We start from the raw sequence: 24,714 nt of genomic DNA on the forward strand, positions 1-24,714 counted from the left end.
AAAGAAACTAGTGAGGAAACAAAGCGGCTTTAATGCTTTCACAAGGGAGTTTCTCCACAAAGGTAGTCATTCTTGATCTAGCTAAATTTGTGCTTTACATCTTACCTTTTAAGTTGAAAAATGCATCATGTCCTTTTATTCCACAGAACAAACTGGTGGAAGTGCAGAGGTCTTTCGCACCATCGGAGAAAAGTGGAGGAACTTGTCTGACTCAGATAGAGATGCCTACAAAAAGGTGGCAACAGATTTAGGGTCAGCTGTGTCACTATCCTCAGCTGATAAACAAGCCAAGAAGATAATTGGCAACATCATGAAACAGGTCAGCTAGTAATAATCATTGTCATTATCATCATCATTATTACAAACTTACAATGATATTTATCACATTTTGTGATGTGAACTTTGTGGTTTATAAATGACCAAGTTCAACTCACCAAGCTGTATAAAGACTGGATTGACAAGTTCTTGAAATGATATACCCAATACATTTACTGACCTTATGATTTTGTTTAATTTGTAAACTGGTCTTAAATTGTGCTATAATAGCAAACAAGCATTTCGTATTGAATTTTTCTGTTCGACATTGATTTTAATTGATCAGCATTAATTTCTCAGTTTTCTTATTGTTACATTTATATTACTGGTAGATTGACTGTTGTCAAATAAAATTATGATATTTATCTGTGTGGATTGTAATTTAAGATATGCCAAAAATTTTCCCCTTTCTTATAATTTTACAGTTGGTCACCAGGTGTCTCAGCAAGCTCTTAATAAACAATGAAAGTTATTCTTAAACTTACTCATAATTACCTGTTTTAAATATCTTACTTTTTAGGTTTTTTCTTTTCCTTGATTTACACAACTTTCTTAGTATGCAAGCTCAGTAATTTTCATGTAATTGAATGTTTGTCACCATGCACTCCCATCATGGGATACAACTTTAATCCAGCACTAAACAAACTGACATTGCTTAAGTAATGAGTATATTTGTTATCACACTTATTTGGTTCTTCTAATTGTTACCAATCCTTATCAATGTTTTACACAGGTTGCAGAACTGGAAACACTTGGTGGTCATGCACTGATGTTATGTGCTTATGATGGTGTTTGTTACCAAGGTTCAGCTGGGATTGGTGACAGCCTTTTAAAAACAAACATCATGGAAACATTTGCAAGTAGATTACACTGTGAGTACTGACTGTAGATATGCACTAATTAGCACTTTACTCTTGATATATACTTTCAGAAGCTCATTCTAATTTTACTTGTAATGTTGAAATCTTTCTTCAAATTTTTGCGCTTGAGAATTTGTGAATTGGATTTTTCCATACATGAGTTGATGAAAAAAAGAAAAACAATTAGTAAAACCAATTACCTGTAAATTCCAATTTGCATTTCATTCCCTCACTCAAAACATAAACAGAACCTCAAAAAAAGGTTATTGAGAGCAGTAGTCCCGGTACTCAATTTCTGTTACTCTAAGTGTACATCTATGTTCTTAAATATCAATATAATCTCAATATATTAAAACAATAAATGAATCCCAATGAAATTCATTACATTGATGCTTAGATCAACAACTTATTACACCAAGCATCTCGTTTCTTAAGAACTTAGAAAAGAAAGCATAATATTTCCAGTGAAAATAGGTCCTTACTTTATAGGTAATTCCCTGGTGGAAGAGCAAGACGTGTCAGTAAAACATCTACAAGAAGTGTTCAACTTCAAATACAGTATGCGTTTTTATAGCATATATTTGCCTTTATCCATGCACGTGCGGATTAAGGTCTTCGAAGATCTAGCTGGTGTTCCTCCAAATTATTGAAAAATATATTTGTTTTCTCTTTCCACTGAAATGGCCGCATTTAGTTTCAGTTGACCCATGATTGAAAACTACATCTCCATAAACTACTATTTGAAGCATTTAAGGGGTCAATAGCTGTTTTACACTCAGCTTCTGCCTTTTCTTGTGATTTGTTGCAATACGAAAAAAAGTCAGTCTTCTTTCCCAATATAAATTTTATTTCTGCTTTTAATGTATTGATGTGGTTATTCCCTTTATCTATGGCTATGATTTCTGTATAAGTGTCATATTCAACGCAACAAGGAGTGGCTTTTAGCCTCGTTTTTTTTTTCCAGTCAATCTCTGTCTTTGTCTTTTGTAGGTGAACTTGTCGGAAACAGAGGAAGTAAAATGCCTTACGCTAAGATACAGCAATTGGGAATTTTATTTAATAACCTTCCCTTGGATTTAAAGAAAGAGATTGGTGTTATTCCGCGTAAACCGTCTCTTTACGGAAGCGGCCAGCGCCGAAAGCTGTGGCTCGCCCGTCATGACTGGAGCTTTGGTATTTCTTTGCCTGTACCCTCCATGGATAGTTCCACGACCCCTTCAGCCACCACTCACACATCAACTTCTCCTACGCCCACTCCTTCCCTTGTTAATTCGTCGACCTCCTGTTAATTAGTACTCCCGGTTTAAGTTAAAAACCACTGCTATTCACAACCGTAACAATACCAACTCACAACAAACTAACTACTAATTGAACTTACAAAACACCTCAGTCGAAAAGATGAAATTTACACAACATACCATACATTCTTCCTTCACTTTGACACAACCTCATCACACACAAGTTCTTTAAGTGTTTATCAGTCATCTGCAACCAGAGCCACAGTGAGTGTCGACCACTGTACTTCCCGCGCATCCATTGTTCTTGGTACTCCTTCCTAATCTCAACGCAGCACTTCCTCTGTTGCTGGTTTTATCGTTTCCAAAGGTGAGCAAGTTTTTTATCTCTGATTTTGTAAAGTTCAGTGTTAAGCGTGTTTACCACTCAAAGTGACGAGCTTATTACGTGTGAAAAGGAATTAGGAATTTCCATGAAACAAAGTGATCATGCTGGAATGAAAGACTAGTGTACCATTTGGTCTCCTAAGTATTTAACACCAACGTTATTTACTTTGTAACCCTTTTTACGCAGATACTAATTTGGAATGCTGTTACCAAGCACGGCCTGAGAAACACGTGTGGTTTTTGTTCTTCCACCACAAACACACATTCATGGGCGCACAGTGAATCCGGAAAACTTTGTGGTTGAATGGTGCATTCTATGACGGAGAATCGATTTTTGTCGGTGGTTTTATGAATGGCCTTTAGAGCCGGCAACCTATTTTCACTCGACTTGCTGAAGTTTACTTCTTCAGGCTGACCTCCCTGTGAAGGCGCCATAACCTTTTGGAACTGTGCACAATAAATTGTAACGTGGTTTTGGCAAATAAATCTCTTAATTTTTATTTTTTGTTTGTGTGTTTGTTTGCTTTTTCTATGTTTATTTGGTTAATTTCTTGGCAATAAAAGGAAAAAGCACTGTCCATCGAGCATGGCATATCCGATGTTTATCGCATAGTTTCCTAACAAGTTTGATGATAAGTTTTCACGCACTCTAAACTGAACTTGCCGGAAACGTACAAACGGGGGGAATTAACTCGGCAGAGACCACTCGGCTAATGAGAACGGAACTCGTCGCGATTTCCTGGCACACAGCGATCTACTTCGAGTGAACTTGTACGGACGTCAAGAAAGAGATAGCGTTTGGTTCCACAGTATACTTTTATTCGTAGAGCGCTCTAACATACACCATGCTAGAGTAGAAGCTAAAGTAGTAATCATAAAAGCTGCACAAGGTACTTGCTTAAGAACTAACTGGTGAGAGGTGCTATTGAACCAATTTTTCTCGAGAGACCATTAACACTTGTATTTACCTAACAAAAACCAGTAATAAATAACAAGTGCCGACGTGCAGGAGCATAATGAAAGCGAGTAACAAGCAAATCTATTGGTCAATTGTCTTGTCAATGCTAGTACTTTACATATCAATCAATGACTCTAGTATCGTAGTCCATCATCCCCTTATGAACTGGTCTGAAAAGTTTCCATTTTTAGGCTTTCTATCGTATCACGGAACAACACGAAAAGTGTCATTTTTTTTTGAAAAGAATAAGGGGGAAACAGTCCCTTCTATTCATTTTCTTTGTATTGTGGTTACTTTGGTGTTATGAAACCAATTAAGACACGAAACGAAGATTGTATGGCCCGGATTTCTTTGGTCTTTAGCGGTTTCATTGGGTAAAACCCCGAATACTGTGGGTGTGTGTGTGTGTGTGTTAGCCTTCCCAGGAGGATACACGTAGTATACTTGATATACAGCGTAATACATCAAGAACTGATCCCTGTTATCACTTGTTTCCTATTGGCATGCACCACATTTGTTCTGAGCCGAGTGTTTACGAAGATTTCACCACCTTTCAGAGAATTAAAGACAATTTGCAGCAGACGTGAATTTAGCCAAACCAGAGTTCTCGAGCAATGAAAACTCGGTAACATTGTTATGGTTTTCATGGGATAACGACATTGGGTCCCACTTGGACTTATTTTGGTGATATTGGCGGATTTCCACATCTGTTTTATGATTTTCATGGGAGATTGCGGTTGGTCCGCAGTCAGACCCATTTTGGCAATATTGGTTAGTTTCCAAATTTTTCCTATGATTTCCATGGGAAATCGACTTTTAATCGCACTTGTACTCATTTTGGCGACTCGCCCAGTTTCCAGAACTGTCCTATGATTTTCAAGGGCTATTGTTGTTGGTCCTCACTAAGATCCATTTTAGTGATATTGGCGAGTTTCCACATCTGTCCTAAGATTTTGATGAGATGTTCACCTTGAGTCGCACTTAGACCCATTTTGGCGATATTGGCCACTTTACATAACTTTCTCGTCATTTTTATGGGATATTGGCATTAATCCACACTTGGACTCTCTTTGACGATATTGGCGAATTTCCTCACCTTCATATGATTTTCATGAGATATCGCTGCCGATCCTCGCTGAGACCTATTTTAGCGATATTGGCGAGTTTACACATCTGTTCTATGGTTTTGATGAGATATTGAGTCGCACTTGAACCCATTTTGGCAATATGAACCGGTTTCCACAACTTGGCTATGAGTTTCACAGAATATCGATGTTGACCTGCACTTATACCCATTTCGGCGATATTAGCGAATTTTGCCATCTTTTCTCTGATTTTCATCAAATATTGACGTTCATTCGCACTTAGATCCATTTTGACGTCATTGGCGAATTTTCAACTTTTGTCTTATGATTTTAATGAGAGATTGCCGTTGGTCCGCACTTAGACCCATTTTGGAAAAATTTGGTCAGTTTCCAGATTTTTCTTATGATTTCAATGATATCGGTATCAATGATATCGACATTGACTCGCACTTGGACTCTTGGCGATACTACCAGTTTCCAGAACTCTGTTATGATTTTCATGGGATATTGCTGTTGATCAGCACTAAGACCCATTGGCGATATTGGCGAGTTTCCGCATCTGTCTTGTGATTTTCATGGGAGATTGCTGTTGGTCCGCACATACACTCATTTTGGAAATATTAGTCAGTTTCCAAATTTTTCCTATGATTTCCATGGGATATCGACATTGAATCGCACTTGGACTCATTTTTGCGATACTAGTAATTTTCCATAACTCTTCTATGATTTTCATGGGATATTGCTGTTGATCCGCGCCTAGACCCATTTTAGTGATATTGGCCAGTTTCCACATCTGTCTGATATTTTCATGGGACATTGACATTAAGTCGCAGTTGGACTCATGTTGGCGATATTGACCAGTTTACATAACTTTCTATACATTTTTATGGGATATTGGCATTAACCCACACTTGGACTCATTTTAGCGAAATTGGCAAATTTTCTCACCTTCATATTATTTTCTTGTCGACACGCATTAATTTGGAACCATTTTAGCGATATTACGTTCAGTTTTCTAAATTTTTCCCATGATTTCCACGGGAAATCGACATTGACTCGCTCTTGGACTCATTTTAGCGATATTGGCCAGTTTCCAGAACTCTCATATGATTTTCTTGGGATATTGCTGTTGATCTGCACTTAAACCTATTTTGGCAATATTGGCGAGTTTCCACATCTGTCCTATGATTTTCATGAGATATTGACATTGAGTGGCACCCGGCTCTATTTTGGCGATATTTGCCATTTTCCGAAACTTACCTATGATTTTCAAAGAATATCGACATTGACCTGCAGTTATACCAATTTTGGCGATATTTGGTCAGTTTGAAAATTTTCCATGGCATATCGACATCGACTCGCATTTGGATCCATTTTAACGAAATATTGGCAAATCTCTGCTACTTTACCATAATATTCATGAGATATCTGAAAACATCGATTTTGGCGATATTGGCTAAGTGCTGCGACTTTCCTGTGTCTTCTGTGGGAAATTGCCATTGACTGCACTTGGATCCATTTCGGCGAAATTAGCCAGTTTCCACGACTTTCTTACGATTCTCACGGGAAGTTGCCATTGATTTGCACCTTAACCCATTTTGGCGATTTCAGCCAATCTCTTTGACTTTCCAATGATTTTCATGGGATCTAAGCATTGACCCACAATTGGACCCATTTTTGTGATTTTGGTCAATCCCTGCGACTTTCTTATGATTTTCATGAGATGTCAACGTTGACCCGCACTTGCACCCATCTTGGCGATATTTGTTAGTTTCTACAACTTGCTTATAACGATTTTGACTCACACCTGGACCCATTTAGGCGAAAGTAGCCAGTTTCCACGACTTTCTTTCGATTCTCATGGGAAGTTGACATTGATTCGCACCCTAACTCATTTTGGTGATTTCAGCCAATCACTTCGACTTTCCAATGATTTTCATGGGATCTTAGCATTGACCCGCAATTGGACCCATTTTTGTGATTTTGGTCAATCCCTGCGACTTTCTTATCATTTTCGTGAGATGTCAACATTGACCCGCACTTGCACCCATTTTGGCGATATTTGCCAGTTTTCACATCTTGCTTATAACGATTTTGACTCCCACTTGGACCAATTTAGGCGAAAGCAGCCAGTTTCCGCGACTTTCTTACGATTCTCATGGGAAGTTGACACTGGTTCGCACCCTAACTCATTTTGGTGATTTCAGCCAATCTCTTCGACTTTCCAATGATTTTCATGGGATCTAAGCATTGACCCACAATTGGACCCATTTTTGAGATTTTGGTCAATCCCTGCGACTTTCCTATCATTTTCCTGAGATGTCAACATTGACCCGCACTTGCACCCATTTTGGCGATATTTGCCAGTTTCCACAACTTGCTTATAACGATTTTGACTCCCACTTGGACCCATTTTAGCGATATTGCCCAGTTTCTACAAGTTTCCCACGATCTTTGTGGGATATCGACACTGACTTGCAATTGGACCCATTTTGGCCATAAAGGCCAGTTTCCACAACTTTCTTATGGTATTTATGGGACACTTGGACCCATTTTGCCGACATTGGCCGATGCCTCGACTCCCTCGTCGCTCTTATGGGATATTGCTCTTGACCCACACTCACACTCTCACTCGTTTTAGCAAAATTGCGAACCTTAGATGTTCTTGACTCATGTAATAATGCACTAAATAATTTTAATAAAGGTCGCAATTGCCATGCGTTAAAATACTTGTCCCGCGAACAAAGACACTTAGGCCAAAATGCTGAAACTTTTTCAATTTAATCAGGCTTCAAACGTCACAACAAAATGACCAGGTAAGGATACGTCAAGAAGGCAAAGTCGATAAAACAAGATTGAATTAATTCGTGGAGGACAGCTGTTATTTGTCGTATAAAGTGACTGACTAATTGACAGTGAGCTTAATTTTTTTTAGCTGATTGGTAACACTTGTTCGTAGATTCACATTCTTGAGTGAAAGAGGAAAAGGAACAGGCAGTTGAAACGACTCAAGTTATAATCAAGATATTTCAGTGTTTAAATCTGAACTATCTGAATCAGATTCACTGTCACTTCCGTATTCAGCATTGAGAACGGAACGCAGGTCCTCAAAGACTTCACTTTGGCCAAGCTGTTGAACCACATCAGCTTCATCAGTGTTGTAATCGTCCTCCATCTGAACCTCCTCATCGGCATCATCACAATCCACTTCGGGGAAAATTCCAAGGTCACACTGAGCTTCACATTCCTCATGGCTATCATCATCATTAGAAAAGAGACCGTGGAGATGACCTGTGAATACGGAAAGCTCATCCATTTTAGTGCGGGCAATGGAGAGTAATACGCGAGCTCGCTCCGTATCTTTCTGTGCCATCAGTTCCTTTGACCAAGTGTCCAATACCTTCAACTTTCCCTCGAAATGACTGAACATTCGAGCCATTTCTTCTTTGGTGTTGGCTATTTCCTCTAAGCATCTTTTGCGTGTGTGAAACAAATCAATGAGTTGCCTCTTTAAACAATAGGGAACAGCAGACTGCGGTTGGATGTCATCGTTTAGTACACGCCACAGTGGACTGTCGATGCTTAGCGCGTCTTCAACCGCAATTGTGGAGGGGTATTTACAACCCACCGTGTCAACGTTTTGTCTTGTGTACTCCTTGACAAGCTGTTTAATGGCTCCCGTTGCCTTTGTAATTTGCGTACAAAGCCGTTTTGCAATGGCTTGTCCATCTAAAGAATTAACACGACATGAGTCAAAATGATACCCTAGAAAGCCTAGGTTATAATCATTTCAATACGATGTGTTGGTTAGCTGTAATCGGGCTTCTTATCGACGACTGTTAGCACTGAAACATATCAATGCAATACCTGCATATTTCTTCATCAGTTGTAAGAGAAACCACCTTTCTGAGCACTTGACATGTATGGATAATAGCAAGTCTTCTCGACGCTTGTCTTGCAAATCGCGGAGGTATGCAATATACATGCTACTGTCAGGAGACCATCGGGGTTGGCCGCCCTCAAGGTTCTTTAGCTGTTGATCCAACCTATTACCAGCGTAAAGGAAAACAAAGGAGAAACCCAAAATTTGGTTGAAATTATTGGTTTGGATTTGCATTGCTTTGAAGTGCGATTGGCAATCAAAACTTGCCCTAAGAACCCAGTATAATACCTATAACGACTTCCACGTTTAATGACATGGAATTTTCCATAATTCTGATTGCCCGACTGCCTGGTTGTTTGTTTACTTGTATGATAAGCTATTTCTAGATTTTGTGGCTGGTAATGAGTTCTTTGCTTTGTTTTGGCGGACCTCACTTGAAAATCGTTTTAATATCCTTACGTAAAGATCATTTGGTTCTCAGATGAGGAGAATAAATTGCAGGATCCAAAATATGGTTTCATACCTGTCAAGCTGATCGGTCAGTGCTTTCCAAGTTTCAGATGCCGGGGAACATTTTTGCAGGTTTGTTCTGTTAATGAACAGATTGAAAATTCAGAAGACAAGCATCAGAGAAAGTCAGGAGAAATGACAGAAAGTGATGGACCAAAATTGACACATTTACTGTAAAATTTGGGGTAAACATTGTATGAAAACCAGATCCCCATGCTACTTCATACCTTACACAGAAAAACTGCCTCAACTTGTCCGGGTAATCATCTGGTGATGAACCTTCAAGTAGGAAACGTAAAATCATACACGAACTTGTAACTGTTTAAGTAACTTGCGTGTACCTATCTGAACTTCAGTTGTGGTACTCTAATTTCCTCTTAAGCACTTCAAAACATTTATCACTCTGTAATCAAAAGGGGGGCAAAGTACTATGGAAATCATTCATTTGTCATAATTATTATTGGTCGTTAAAGGTGAACCATTCCAAATAAGTTCCCCTCAATGAATAGGCGAAATTTGTACGTACTGGGTCTTCCTGTACTGGCCGCTTTGTTAGCCGTAGATTTCTCCATCATGCTCCACTCTGAGACGTTGGATACGTCCACCTTAATACCTAGGTAATAGTAAAATGGGGCTGTATCATCATCTAGACATAGTATGTATCTAACAAAGTTACAATCATCGAAGTTTCAATTTCTAGTATCCCGCAATACCCAAATGCCAATTCGCTAATGAAGGGAAGAGAATATACAATATGTATTTACGACATAAAGCTCACAAAAGGACGCACATGCAATGAAGTCTAATTCTTTTTAACACGTAAAGGAACAATGTAATTAGTTGAAGGGAAAAATAACGAAAGTAACGAAATCAAATCCCTACCTGTCTCATTCAACTTCTCAAGAAGCAAATTGAGTTGCTCTTCAGTTTCTTTCTCCGTTTCCACTGCTTTCTTTAAATGGTCACGAAGTCGTTCTCCTAAATTTTTGGGGATAACGAAACATGGTGAAAAAAAGCAAGATAACGATTGAGTTTACGAAAACATATCACAAATCGTTTATAATATGATATACTGTGGTGATAACTGTATTTGTAAAACGTGAAGATTAACAGCTAAATTACCAAGGTTCGAAATTGACTTTTTAGCGTAATGCATCAAGAAGTCAGTTAATGTATCAACTCGGTGGGCTGGAGTCATTTCCTTCGTTATTTTTGCTGTTGGCCTCAAGTAAGACCACAGTCTCTCCATCACCTCGCCATCACTCATCCCGAACCCTTCCAGCCGTCTTCCGCTGTAGTTGACCTGGCGTTACAAAATACCAAACAAAGCTTCATGAAAACAATAACTGTTTTAGAGTAAGCATGCATGTGATTTTCAATACTTTTCAACTCCTCAAAAGTGTTCTAAAAGAAAATATTTCAAAATACCTGACAAGAAACTTTGTGTCCATAGCAGTGAAATGCAGGTATCGCAAGAGTAACATTTTCAAGCAATGTTTCCTGGTGCGTATTCTACAGAGAAGATAAATCAAAAACAACAGGGCATCATTTGACAAGCAAAAATGCCAGAGTACCATGACCACAACTTAATTCAAATAAAACCGCTAAAAAATCTTACTCTCAAATGTGTATCCAGCACACATGCAATATCATAGAAGAAGTGAATGTTGATAGCTTTATCTTGCACATTATTTTTAATCCATTTTAGCAAATACACAGCATTTCCAATCCTGTTTAATAAAAATATAATCATTATTAGCCACAATGTCCATGCAGTAATGTATTTGTTCCCTAGTTTCATTGAGTACCCTAATAGAAATGGTGTATAAAACAGAGTTATGCTATACAGCAGTACGACTATCATATATAAATTTTTTCCTTAGGAACCTAAAAAGTGACATGTCTCTTAATTTTTGCATCCTACAAGGCACTCTGGTTACATATTTCTTAACAATAGCTGACCAATAATGTACAGATTTCCTTTTGCATGTACATACTCTTCTCGTCTCTTTAAGCTGAAAAACTTCAGTGGCACTTCATGCTTGCAGCCTCCACCAAAGAGGGCCGTCTCATCGAGCTTTGTGGATTTGTTTTTGGAACGGAGATTGGAGCCAGCTTGAAACTGATTACACTGCTCCTACAACAGAAAACATTTAACTCTTAATCTTCAACTTCCTTTCTACCTTTTCTTGAGATGTCATTTAAAGCAGAAGTATCAAAGATAAAAACAGAACAGGAATTAAGATCTATGTAGCATTCATGTATGTGTAGCATTCAAAGTAGATATGGGTTGTTGGAGGTGAACCCTCACATTAGAAATTAAACATTACATTATGGGAAAGGTGGCAAGGAAAATATTGGCAGAAAATAATAATCATTCATCAATTTCTCATAAAAATTTAAAAAATGGGACAACCAAATAAATTTACTGCTTGATAACAACCCTTCCTCTTTCATTCAGGCTTGGGACAAGCAAGAGTGACAGTAGATACCCTTGGCAGAGTTAGTTGTGTAAGCAAATACAAAGATATTACCTTTAAAGACCATAAATCAATTAAAAAAAAAGAGGGAAAAAAACTGTATTTGAAAAAAAAAAAAAAATAGAAAAAGATCAAGGAAAAGAGGGGGCTGCAATAAAGATTATGTACTTGTTCTTGAAGCTGACAATTCACACAGTTCTTGTAAATTAAGTTTACAGAACAAACTAACAATATATTTGAGCTACATGTATTTTGGGCAGAATGTTACCAAAGTAATTAACCCTTCAAACTGTACCATATTTAAATTATTCAACACTAACATCATTATTACAAGTAACGAACATAATTGTTACTTTTGGTCTCTCATTGCAATGGTTGAGTAGTGGTATGAGTACTGATGGGTAACAAAAGGTTAGAGCAATGCAACAAAATATAAAGTAAGAGAAAAAGTCCTTTGGTTCACACACCATTGACTTGCTGCTGGGTCTTTTGCTGTAATTAGCTAGAAATGCATCTACTTTTTCTTGGCTAATGAACAGTTCCTCTCCATGATTTGAGGACTTTCCACTAGTTCCAGCACTGCATTTGCGGACACATCCAAACAATGCATCAACAGAGATAAATAAACTTCCCTTCTCCTACAATCAGATGCCAAAATCTTATTAGAAATGTCATGTTAAAAATATTTCTTACGCCTAAATGAATGAAAAACAATGGAATAACTCATGCTAAGACCAGCTGCCACACTATGAGGACCACTAGGAAAGATTCAAAACAATGTTTCTTGTCTAAATTATATCATTCATTATGCCAACACATATAGTAATAGTTATTTGAGATTTCTAAAGGTAAATATTACTCACTTAGACATTTCATCTGAAGGATGACTTATTACAAACCTTAGGACATGCAGGACATTCATGTTCATTCTCATACGAAGGATTGAAATGCTTCAGGTTACTCAACATGCTAGACATATACCGGAACTCACAGAAACAATCTCCAACAAGGAGCCAGTAGATGTCCTTAATCTAAAGGAAAACAAATACTTTATTTATTGTATAAATTAAGAAAATAAAAAGGAATTGATAAGCATAAGAACAAAAAAATTACTGAATGAATACTTACATAAACCTTTGAAGCAGGTGGGACCAGCCACTGCAGTGCCTGACATATTGACCTTAAAGACACTCTACATTCTAAGAAAATGTATTGGAGCAAGGCCATAAATTCAAGGTCAAAGGCTACCTGGGGCTGTTTTGGAGTAGATGGCCAGAAACCATTCCTGACCAGCGTTATGGCTTCTGGTTCATGCTCGCAACATTTGATTTTGATGGGATTCTGCTGCCCTGTATAAAGACAAACACCATAGAGTGTCCATAGTCGTATTCTTCTATAATAATATTTGTTTATTAATTCCTTTCTGTGTTGAAAAAAAAACAATTAAAACACAAACAAAGACCTTCCTGGAAGAGGTAACCTAACTATTTAAATATAAGTATAAGTAAAAAGTAGTACTAGTAATTGCAGACTGGCAACCTATCTCACAATAAAGTTACATATTGCACAGCTGTTAGTTACTTACCATGCAAACCAACAGCTATAATGTCACGCACATATCCATGATCCATGTTGTGAGGTGTGGTCCATACACACTCACCAAACTGATATGGCACAAATCTTCCATCCTAAGAGCATAAAATATCCTACATGAATCAGGTGAATACAAATCACACACCATTTAAATCAGCCAACTCTTTCAAAATTGCCAAAATAAACTTTACTTTGTTCTGAGTATAGAGCAATTTATATGTATGCTTGCAAGAAAAAATTATCCTTGCAGCTTTAGCTTTTTCCTCTGTATAAAAATGGGTCAGGTCTCATGGACATAATGCATATTGAAGTTGAGAAAAAACTACATCAAGTGAAGTAATTGAATAGAGGTGATATAGTTGTAAGAAAAAAAAGATGGATGTCTCTGCAATTAAACCACAAGACAACGTACTCACAAATGAAATTGCCTAACGGCCAGAGTACACAAGAAATCGGGTTTCACAACATAATTGAAAAGGTGACTGGAGGAGATTGTCCTCCATAAATCTTCAACTCACTTTCCAAACTTCCGGGTGGTGAAGTGATCTACCGCCTGCGTGAACTAAATTGATGTGATCTGCGCATAGGAATTGCCCTGGACTGCAGTGAAGGCATCTACCGCACGCCTCTTCTTCGCAAAAAGGAATGACACACATCTGCCCCAAAGGCAAAGCCTGTCTGGTCAACAGCGCTGAGACGAGCTGCTCTCTCGCATTGAGCCAAGACAAAGCCAGCGTGGCTTTCCTCTCATGGTAAGCTTTTAACTTGCGCTTCAGTCGCACTTTTTTACTTTTAGATCTTTGGTTGGTTCTCAAACCATGATGTTCGTCAATATGGGGAAGGTCTTCTTGGTCTGAAGAAAAACCGCCGCAGAAGATCCGGCGACTACAGACGTTGTATCAGTTAATTGCTGGGCGGCATATCGAACTGGAACACTAAACTTCGACTTTCTTATAGCTCTTCCTCCTTTAAAAGTAACTACATTCAAACTTTTTTTCGACCTAAAATCGCGTTTAGGAGGCATAATGGTATCCAAAGCTTTTTCAAAGCCGCGTTTTAAGGGAAAGCTATGGGCGGCCGTCACCACCAAAAATACAAGGATGTCAAATAGATCAGCAAATACATAGATGGCTTAAGGATCAGTTGCAGGATAGCATAGCTAATAAAGGAGTGGCATGGCCAAATTATAGGCAGTCTAGTTTTCCTTAGTGAAACAGAACACCCTAAACATGAATAGTTTAGCCAAATGAGAAACGGTCTAGTAGCCCATGTTGAGTTGGAACATGAGATTGTGAAATGGACTAGCTCAATTACGAATAGCTTAGCACTCATTTGCAATACAGTACTCAAACGGTGTAGCGTTGCGTTAAACGGTTCAGGGTAACGTCGAGTAGTACAGCCTACGCACAAACGGTGTAGCGTTGCGTCAAATGGCTCAGCGTAATGTAGAATGGTACAGCGTACACACATATGGTGTAGCGCTGCGGGAAATGGCTCAGCGTAATGTCGAATGGTACAGCGTACATAAAAACAGTGTAACGTTGTGTGAAATGGCTCAGGGTAATGTCGAATGGTACAGCGTACATACAAACAGTGTAGCGTTGCGTGAAATGGCTTAGCGTAATGTCGAATGGTGCAGCGTACATACAAACAGTGTAGCGTTGCGTGAAATGGCTTAGCGTAATGTCGAATGGTGCAGCGTACATACAAACAGTGTAGCGTTGCGTGAAGTGGCTTAGCATAATGTCGAATGGTACAGCGTACACACAAATGGTGTAGCGTTGCGTGAAATGGCTCAGCGTAATGTAGAATGGTACAGCGTAGACACAAATAGTGTAGCGTTAGGTCGAATAGCTTTGCAAAACATCAGACGCTCTATCTGAACATTAAATTGCTTAGTATTACTTGAAATATTTCGATGTTGTGGCGAATCGTCGTGGCGTGACGTGAAGGCTATGCCACTCCTTTATTAGCTATGCTATCCTGCAACTGATCCTTAAGCCATCTGTGTATTAGCTGATCTATACGACATCCTTGTATTTTTGGTGGTGACGGCCGCCAAGGCATCTCGCCGAAACCACCAAAAATACAAACCGCAAATGGAACAGCGATCTGCTGGGGGCATGACGTCATCGAATGTGAAGACTGACACGAAACCATTATATGGCGTAGCCGCTGGGGTGTCTACAAAACGAAGACCGAAGACCGAAGACCGAAGACCGAAGACCGAAGACCGAAGACCGAAGACCGAAGACCGAAGACCGAAAAACGAAGACCGAAAAACGAAGACCCTAATTTTTTTGCCCGAATAAGGCACGGACAGTTAAAAAACTAACCCAAAGCGTTCCTCAGCACCAACCGATGTGAAATTAACAGGGGTCTTCGTTTTGTAGAAAAGCCCCCCTAAATCTACAAAACGAAGACCGAAGACCGAAGACCGAAGACCGAAGACCGAAAAACGAAGACCGAAAAACGAAGACCCTAATTTTTTTGCCCGAATAAGGCACGGACAGTTAAAAAACTAACCCAAAGCGTTCCTCAGCACAAACCGATGTGAAATTAATGTGACGCCAATTGACGCGAAATAACTGCGGCTTTTGTTTTCCGTTTAAAAAGAACCGTGTGGATCTAAAAAGTAAAGACCGTTGCTAAAACTGTTTGCGAGTAAACAAATAATTTAAAGCACTAAGGAAGACCGGGAGCGTTATTTGTTCTTATTTGGGTCATAATTGAATGTCTTCATTTGAAAAACTCTTTTTAGTTGGAACTCTTGTTGCTCTCACTTGACTTGTAAATTTCTCACTTTTTAGTCCGGAACCCGAAAAAAGGTAATTTACATTTTACCGGAAGTACAAACTTTCAGAGCAATTAACTGACACAAGCCAAACATTTCTGGAGAATAAAAAAACACAAATGAAACAATTTTTAAAATTTATAAACAGACAAATACCTTTTCTCTGCAAGCTATTGACGTCAACTTTAGTGCCAACACGTACAACGGAACTTTTTGCCGGCTGATTGCACTCTACAGACATAAAGCTCATGAAATCTAGCCGCTTTTCACCAACCATAAATGATTGACAGTTCTCGCCTTTTTGCGTTTTGCATTTTGGCAAAAGCCTGACTTACCGCCGGCCTGATTATTTCGCTCTTCTTTGGTTGAATTGCGGTCATATCAAAATCTACAAAACGAAGACCGAAGACCGAAGACCCTAATTTTTTTGCCCGAATAAGGCACGGACAGTTAAAAAAACTAACCCAAAGCGTTCCTCAGCACCAACCGATGTGAAATTAACAGGGGTCTTCGTTTTGTAGACACCCCAGCGGCTACGCCATGTAATGGTTTCGTGTCAGTCTTCACATTCGATGACGTCATGCCCCCAGCAGATCGCTGTTCCATTTGCGGTTTGTATTTTTGGTGGTTTCGGCGAGATGCCTTGGCGGCCGTCACCACCAAAAATACAAGGATGTCGTATAGATCAGCTAATACACAGATGGCTTAAGGATCAGTTGCAGGATAGCATAGCTAATAAAGGAGTGGCATAGCCTTCACGTCACGCCACGACGATTCGCCACAACATCGAAATATTTCAAGTAATACTAAGCAATTTAATGTTCAGATAGAGCGTCTGATGTTTTGCAAAGCTATTCGACCTAACGCTACACTATTTGTGTCTACGCTGTACCATTCTACATTACGCTGAGCCATTTCACGCAACGCTACACCATTTGTGTGTACGCTGTACCATTCGACATTATGCTAAGCCACTTCACGCAACGCTACACTGTTTGTATGTACGCTGCACCATTCGACATTACGCTAAGCCATTTCACGCAACGCTACACTGTTTGTATGTACGCTGCACCATTCGACATTACGCTAAGCCATTTCACGCAACGCTACACTGTTTGTATGTACGCTGTACCATTCGACATTACCCTGAGCCATTTCACACAACGTTACACTGTTTTTATGTACGCTGTACCATTCGACATTACGCTGAGCCATTTCCCGCAGCGCTACACCATATGTGTGTACGCTGTACCATTCTACATTACGCTGAGCCATTTGACGCAACGCTACACCGTTTGTGCGTAGGCTGTACTACTCGACGTTACCCTGAACCGTTTAACGCAACGCTACACCGTTTGAGTACTGTATTGCAAATGAGTGCTAAGCTATTCGTAATTGAGCTAGTCCTGTATAAAACGGATACAACAGGACAACTAAAGATAATAGTAAAGACTGTAAGAATAACAATATACGGGACAGTTTTTCACGCATTCCTAATTTACATTCCTTCGTTGAAGAGTTTTCTTATCAAGAGTTCAAAGTTCAATTCGTGGGGGGTAAGAAACAAACAAAAAATCACGTGACTCTCTCGGTCCAGTTTTCAACAAGTCCATTTCACAATCTCATGTTCCAACTCAACATGGGCTACTAGACCGTTTCTCATTTGGCTAAACTATTCATGTTTAGGGTGTTCTGTTTCACTAAGGAAAACTAGACTGTCTATAATTTGGCCATGCCACTCCTTTATTAGCTATGCTATCCTGCAACTGATCCTTAAGCCATCTATGTATTTGCTGATCTATTTGACATCCTTGTATTTTTGGTGGTGACGGCCGCCCATAGAAAGCACACTCCGACATCCGTCAGAAGGAGGTCATCTCGGGTAGATTTCCGATTACGAAATCCGAGCTCGCCCGATGTTGTCTTCGTGATGAAGGCCCTATTTAGCATATTAGACCCGCAAAACAGAGTAGAAACGAACACGTGCTTCGTTTTCGCTCATGACTTCGTATTAGGCGTAAGATATTTGCATTTTTTTTCCGTTGCTTACCTATATTACAGACTCCACAAAATTTTTGCGATGCCTCCTTTTCACGGATGGCCGATTACAACTACAACATAGGAACACCTCCACGAAATCTGTCAAAAGGAGGATGTTAAAACACCAGAGGTCATCTCGGGTAGATTTCTGATGACGAAATCCGAGCTCGCCCGATGTTGTCATGAAGGCCCTATTTCGCATTTTAGAGCCGCAAAATAGAGTAGAAAGGAACACTTACTTCGTTTTCGCTCATGACTTTGTATTAGCGTTAAGATATTTGCATTTTTTTCCGTTGCTAACCCATATGACAGATTCCACAAAATACATTTGACGCCTCCTTTTCACGGATGGCCGATCACAACTACAACGTAATGACATCTTCACGAAATTTGTCAAAAGGAGGATTTTAAAACACCGGAAATCTTCTGGATTTCTGATGAAATAAATTTAACGCAGTTACGTTCAGAGTTTAAGCGATATATTGTTATTTCTAATATGGTAATTGATAAAAAATTGTACATTACCTCGATTGGACGGAGATTAGGATATAATGTAGCAGGCGATATTACTTTTGTCGACAAGGATAATCCGTGACTTGTCTCACCTATTACATTTCCTCTATCTGCGTTGTGCCATGACCATCATTGAAAATATTCTACGATAATATTTTTTACAATATTTAGATGAGGATTTTCAATTCTAAACGCAAGAGCGTACTTAGGGAAAGATCTATAAGAAACAGTTTCTCATGAATACATTTTAAAAATTCTTTTAGCTGACTTCTACATAGATAAAAAATTACTACACCTATATATTTACTTCGACGATTATCTTAATAAACAATTAATGGGAAGTTCTGAGAATCAGTTTTTAATACTACATGTTAAATTAATGGTTATTTTTCTCTTCCTGCTTAAAGGCTCTTTCGCAGTTTGGACAACGCCAGTTTGCACTTGAATCTTCCAAAATAATTGTTGAAATGCATTTCCTGTGAAAAAACTCCTTGCAGCTACAACATTTCACACAACGAGAAGGAGACTTCGAGTCTGACTCTTCCCTCGGCATTCTACACTCGCATATTACCGAGACCTCTTGAACAAAAAGTGGCCTCCTGTCTCGACACTCGGGTACTTTAGAGAGGGGAAAGGGGTCGAATGATCCACTCTCCAGGCTCTTTAAAAGATGTTGTCTTATCAGCTTCCTGTCAAATGTCAGATTAGCAGGATTGAGGCCATGTAGTAGCGAAACCAGAAAAGCAATAGCATAAACTCCACAGTCATCGGAATTGTTCTGGTGTTGCACATTTGGTACAATGACCTTAAAACTGGTTCCTTCCTCGTATATAATTGATGCAATCTGTTTCTGCACGACTGCTGCAATTCTTCCCGAAAACAGGCTGTCGTACAGATACACTACAGAAGGAGTGTAGCATCCTACAGTAGATACCAACACCCAATGATGGCTGCCAGTATTCAGGATTTGTGAAAATTGGCCTTTTTGAACAGAAAAATTAAAAATAGGCCCCAAAGTTGTATTTTCCAATCCTCTTGCGTGAGGGAACTGTTCCCTCAGAACAGACTGAGCTGCACCTACAATATGGTCGGTGAGCCAGTCTCCAGTTGAAATGGTGCTAATGTCCTGTTCCGAGAGATGGAATGTACCGGCCTTTGAGGCGCTTCTGTGAGAGGTCTTTACAAATTCTACTTCATCATCTTTTTTGTTTTGCTGGGCCAGGTTTGTGTTCGTTGTCGCGTTTACTGTAAGGATGATGCATGTGTTTGCAGTGCTGGTTGTGCTCGAGGTTGTGTTAATGGAGGAGATGATGTTTGCGTTTGCGGTGCTGGTGATGCATGTGGTCGTGTTTGGTGTGTAAGGGGTGCTTGCCTTTACAGTTTGATTGGCGTTTGAATTTGAACCATTAGAGTTATTCACGTTCACACTGCGGTTTATGTTTACTTGAGCCTCGGCGCTTGAGTTGGCATTCTTGATGTGTGCGAGTTTCGGCTGTTTGGCAGGCTGGCGTTCTATATCGTTTAAGCTGACGTTATACCCCCTTTTCATGTTGTTTGCTCTTTCCCCTACACGTCCAGTGAAAATATTTTTCTTCTGACATACTGGCAACCTTTTATAGTCTACTTTCCTTTTTTTCATCCTGCGCGAATTCTTTTTCATAGTAGACTTCAGGAGAGGAGCTTCCAGAATGATACCGTCCTCCTTGGGGGCTGTTTTCTGCAGAAGGTCGAGACACTCTTCAAGCTTTTCCTGAACTTGCCGTAAACTCCCACCAACTTCCCACGCCTCTGCAGTGTAGGTCAGGTTTTTTATCTGACCCAATAGTTCACGACATTTTGCAGCATGGGTTCGGGGTCGTAAAGTCGATTGAGGTATATTTTCAAACTGCGACGATTGCTTCTGAAGATCGTGAACCTCGTCATGCACACATGGAGGTAAGTCGACTACTTTCCCATCGGCAATACCGTCGCCTTCTTCCTTTTCACCAGCTAAGAGCACATCTCTATCGACACTGAAGAATGGGGAATCTCGATATTCTTTTGAAGTCTATCGAACGACCATGACGGGACGTGCTGGAATACGGCAAAAAAATGTTTGCATGGCAGCCGTTGCCTCTCCCAATCAAAGCACTCACAGCTTGGCTGCTTGGTCCCAAACATGACTTTGTACATCTTCTTCTCTTCGAGTCTACTTTGGCTTTTCACCAAAAACTCGCCATTCTCCATGTCAATAACTGTGACATTGCTACTTGGGATAGACTCCGCAAGAGATAGCCTGTCCATGGAATGTTTTATGATGTGGTGCGGTCGTTCTCTTAAATAGGAGGGGATGGCTGAGTTATAGCGTCGAAAACTTGCTTGAAGTTTTGTATTTAATTCCACATACCTGAGACACAATAAGGCTATCAGAATGTTCCTTTTTACTCCATGGTAATGGTATTTGTATCACGCCTTTACAGACTGTCTCGCCTTCCACTTAGTCACTCTCTCATATTGAAAAATAACTTTCTTTTCCCTTTCTTTCATTAGACTATTTAACTGTCCGTTAAAATTTATTAAAACAATAAAACATCTTTCTATTCATTCATTTTTTCATTCATTACTAAATTTCCGGGCATTTCACACTGAAACCGAGACGTTCTATACCAAAGTGTACAAATAAACACAAAATGTTCCAAATATAGACAGCATGTGACTGGACACGGAAAGCAGGAATTACTTACTTGAGATACTTGTCAGGAAGGAACTCATCTATTAGCACTGAGAGCATCCCACTCAAGGTTCTTTGTTTGATTCCTGCTAGGTAATCATACTTGAAAGCCTTATTCTGCCTTTCAACGCCATTGTTGGTGTTGATAGTTGTAAGGAAGCGGTCTCTTCTGAACGCCCATACCCATTTCTATAAAAGAATTAAAAATTAGCTTTTCCAGCAAGAAATTCAAGAAAATATGATGGTAAGTATGCATATACCTTATGTTGAGGCAGCCATGTCTTTGTGATATAGTTACTTAAGTTGGTATTTGTCCTCCATTCTTCGCTATCCTGGAGGTCGCTCAATCTATGCCGATACTCTTCTTCCGTGCGGGCCTTAGCTATCGCTCGCAGCTTTGCAAGGACTTCTTGTTTTTCGTTCAATAGGCCATTGCTGGACTTTGAAAGCCACCTTTCCCATGCCTGCTCACGATGAAAGTCGCAGATGTAGATCGCACTTGGAAAAAAAGGATAAAATGAATGAAGTTACTTTGCATGAAAGAATCAAACTGGCACCAGCTTAACATGACGAATGTTAATAATTATTTAGAGGGAGAAACAGTAACAAAATACTCTTCCACCTGTCGAGAATTTTATCGTAAACGTGATCATGGGAGTTGATTTTTGTCGTGTACTTTGTTTGTTTCAGAATCAAGACGTTCATTAGACGTATTAGATTTTAGAAGATGGTGACTGTGCTCGCATCTTTCTTTTATAAAACCATAAATGGTCATAAATTACGAATCCATAGATATCTATTTTCGCAGTGTGACACTGCTCTAAGAAAGAATCTTAATACCTGGAAATAACTTGCCAATTGCAGACATCTCCTCTTCTGAGAAATCCACCATAAAATATGAGGGGTTCCAGGTGGGGTTCCAAGACTTAATTATCGAGAGGGCTTCATAAATGGAATCTGACGTTTCGCTTTGGATGACGAAAGAGCCTACAATTTGATAATCGACGTTGGTCTTCACAACTACAAAGAAAAGAGGGAGGCTGTACTTCGTGGTCTTATAAGTAGCGTCTAGCATACTTATTTCATTTCCATAGCGTTCTAAAAGCCGTCGTTGATCTTTCGTCTGGTGTGCAAATAGGAGCCCTTTAGTTGGCGTCTTCAATATGATATCTTCATCATCCTCCTCACCATCGCTACGACTGCTATCATCATCATCCCCATTTCGTTCCTCTCCCTCTTCGTTGTAAGTTACATAGGGCTGGAACGCAAAATAATCCTCAGGAGAAATCTCCCTCCAAAGCTTCACCTTTTCCTGAAGATCCTCCTGGTCAATTTTCAAGAACCTTTCTTTGACTAAGGATTTGTACATGTGACTTCTAATCGTAACTTTGGAGGGATAGAAGCGTCTGTTGGTCTTCAATGGCGCTTTTTTCCCTCGATATAATTCTCTTTGCACAAAGATCTTTAAATGTCGGCGTATCTCTTTCTCTGATCTTGCTCCTGCACATACGAGTTCTTGTATTTTTGCCACGAGCCTCTCATCTATGCGCTGAAACAAACCTCCTGCCCAAATTCAAAATTAACAAAGAAATGAATGAATCAGAAATCAAGCGTAAAAAAAGTAAATAATGAGATTAAGAAAATCGAAAAATAATTCTTACGTACACGACTAAATGCGGTTTTTGACCCACTCATTTCTATGAGAAGGACCAGTTACGTAGCCCGCAACAAAAACTGTGACGACGGTAACTGGGTATTTAATTGTAAGAGCTTACTTCTCGAAATTCTCCAGTTGGGTGCACGGTGCGTTCATCGACTGAGGGAAAATGGATGTTAATCCACCTTTCAGTTTTTGCCGTTCCAGCATCTATGGCGTTGCGCAGCTTTTCGGAATGACTCTTACAGCGCCACTCCGTCTTTTGCGAGATCTAGAGGTCAAAAGGAGGAACACAAATTGACGTTTTTGTGATGTCATTTATAAGTCGGCGTTTTCCTAGTTTTAATTACATTTTGCAATTTCTTTATTCCGACTTACCTTGTACTCCGGAAATTTGATGATTTCTCTCATGTGCACTTGAGCGGGACGGTTGAGTTTTCTTGATTCTTATAAAAGCTTGCCAGCTCCATTTCTTCGATAGGCGTGGTCACCGGCCTATGTTTTTGGAAAAAAGAAGTCTTCTTGTTAATGAAAACTTTTCAAGCAGCGATATAACACCACGTTTCCACTGAAACTTTCTTCCACGTTGGACATTGAAATATCCTATCCTATCGAGTCCTCTTTTCAGATCATTTACTCTCTTATCTTTATGCAAGGAGGAGGAAACTCAAGGCTACTTGATCTTGACCTTTAGTTATTAATCAACGCAAAATAAAAAATCTGCAAAATCATTTAAATACAAATACTTTCAACGTACCGCTTGTTTTTTTCCTTTTCTCGCTTAGATGTCTATCTACACCATGTTGACAATCGTATACCTTGTGATTTACCACGACAAATGGGACGTGATCAAATGGCAGACGACTATCCTCCCATAATACCTTGTGTTTTTTAGCTGCCAAGTCTATGTTACAAAACAAATTTTTACAAATTTGAGAAGCATAGTCAACTTGTCACCCTTCCTTTAGACGATAATGTGTCAAAAAGGATCATGACATCGATAATGATACCTGTCACGAGCATGCATAGGGCCCGTCAAATAAGTGAGATATCGTTCTTACAGTCAACTCTCATCTACCGCTCACCATCCCCCCTAAGTGCCTTTAGATCAAATCCCCCTACTTTATTCAAATGTCTACCAAGAAACATCAAGCCCAGGATATTACATGACGGAAAAAATACAATCGCATATGACAAGAAGATTGGCCTCTCACCTGTGTTTCCAAAACCTTTGTCAGTTGACTTGCTACAACTGAGTTTGGTGACGGTGGCAGTTTCATATTCTCGAAGAATGAACTCTGCTGACCTGACATCCTTCACCAGACCTGACCTTTCAGACAACTTTCTCTCAAACAATGAACTCACTTCTTGACAAGTTAATTTACGTGCCATCATAGAATTGGAAATTTTGTTCAGAAAGCGAAATTATCAGTTGGAATACGGCCGAACGCTGAATACGAATTGAGTGAGCAAACAGATACTTTGATATCTCGCACGATAAAAAATTTCCCGCCTTTGCGAGTTTGGACCATTCAATTGTCTGGGAGTTAATCGACCGTATCATTTATCTTTCCTCTCCATTTCCGGTGTTTTAAAATCCTCCTTTTGACAGATTTCGCGGAGGTGTTACTATGTTGTAGTTGTAATCGGCCATCCGTGAAAAGGAGGCATCGCAAAAATTTTGTGGAGTCTGT

At 39.5% G+C, this 24,714-nt stretch overlaps 3 protein-coding genes across 7 annotated transcripts in view; 1 reads left to right on the forward strand and 2 right to left on the reverse strand.

The window, feature by feature from the left end:
- Positions 1–3,302, forward strand: part of LOC149038718 (uncharacterized) — a 6,484-nt gene extending 3,182 nt beyond the window's left edge. Inside the window, exons 2-7 of one of the 2 annotated variants that reach the window (XM_089184021.1) lie at positions 1–62; positions 147–319; positions 1,049–1,187; positions 1,665–1,733; positions 2,166–2,780; positions 2,985–3,302. The exon at positions 1–62 is cut by the window's left edge and continues 71 nt beyond it. In XM_089184021.1, coding sequence (XP_089040147.1) covers positions 1–62; positions 147–319; positions 1,049–1,187; positions 1,665–1,733; positions 2,166–2,464 — 742 coding nt within the window. In that variant the 3' untranslated portion in view covers positions 2,465–2,780; positions 2,985–3,302. The remainder of the gene's footprint in view (positions 63–146; positions 320–1,048; positions 1,188–1,664; positions 1,734–2,165; positions 2,781–2,984) is intronic. The other variant, XM_089184022.1, reaches the window with a different exon arrangement.
- Positions 3,303–7,602: 4,300 nt separating this feature from the next.
- On the reverse strand, positions 7,603–14,368 carry LOC149038719 (uncharacterized). Of its 4 annotated transcripts, XM_089184014.1 has the most exons (16): positions 13,825–14,368; positions 13,299–13,401; positions 13,035–13,062; positions 12,842–12,986; positions 12,613–12,744; positions 12,181–12,351; positions 11,231–11,370; positions 10,852–10,963; positions 10,662–10,745; positions 10,356–10,536; positions 10,116–10,211; positions 9,760–9,846; positions 9,461–9,512; positions 9,247–9,312; positions 8,708–8,886; positions 7,603–8,569 (listed from the first exon to the last, which is right to left on the reverse strand). In XM_089184014.1, exons 1-16 carry the CDS (start codon positions 13,960–13,962, stop codon positions 7,860–7,862), a joined length of 2,424 nt encoding a protein of 807 aa, XP_089040140.1. In that variant the 5' UTR covers positions 13,963–14,368; the 3' UTR covers positions 7,603–7,859. The 4 variants fall into 4 exon arrangements, with proteins under 4 accessions (XP_089040140.1, XP_089040139.1, XP_089040136.1 ...); XM_089184013.1 differs by having other exon boundaries at positions 12,842–13,062; XM_089184010.1 differs by lacking the exon at positions 9,760–9,846 and having other exon boundaries at positions 12,842–13,062; positions 13,825–14,159.
- A 5,197-nt stretch (positions 14,369–19,565) lies between these two features.
- Positions 19,566–24,333, reverse strand: LOC113682485 (uncharacterized). Its single transcript, XM_089184253.1, has 6 exons — positions 24,327–24,333; positions 23,778–23,924; positions 22,410–22,926; positions 21,624–21,861; positions 21,377–21,552; positions 19,566–21,039 (listed from the first exon to the last, which is right to left on the reverse strand). Exons 1-6 carry the CDS (start codon positions 24,331–24,333, stop codon positions 20,643–20,645), a joined length of 1,482 nt encoding a protein of 493 aa, XP_089040379.1. The 3' UTR covers positions 19,566–20,642.
- Between the last annotated feature and the right edge of the window lie 381 nt (positions 24,334–24,714).

Source organism: Pocillopora damicornis, chromosome 10, assembly GCF_964200805.1.
Source record: "Pocillopora damicornis chromosome 10, jaPocDami1.2, whole genome shotgun sequence".
NCBI classification, from domain to species: Eukaryota; Metazoa; Cnidaria; class Anthozoa; order Scleractinia; family Pocilloporidae; genus Pocillopora; species Pocillopora damicornis.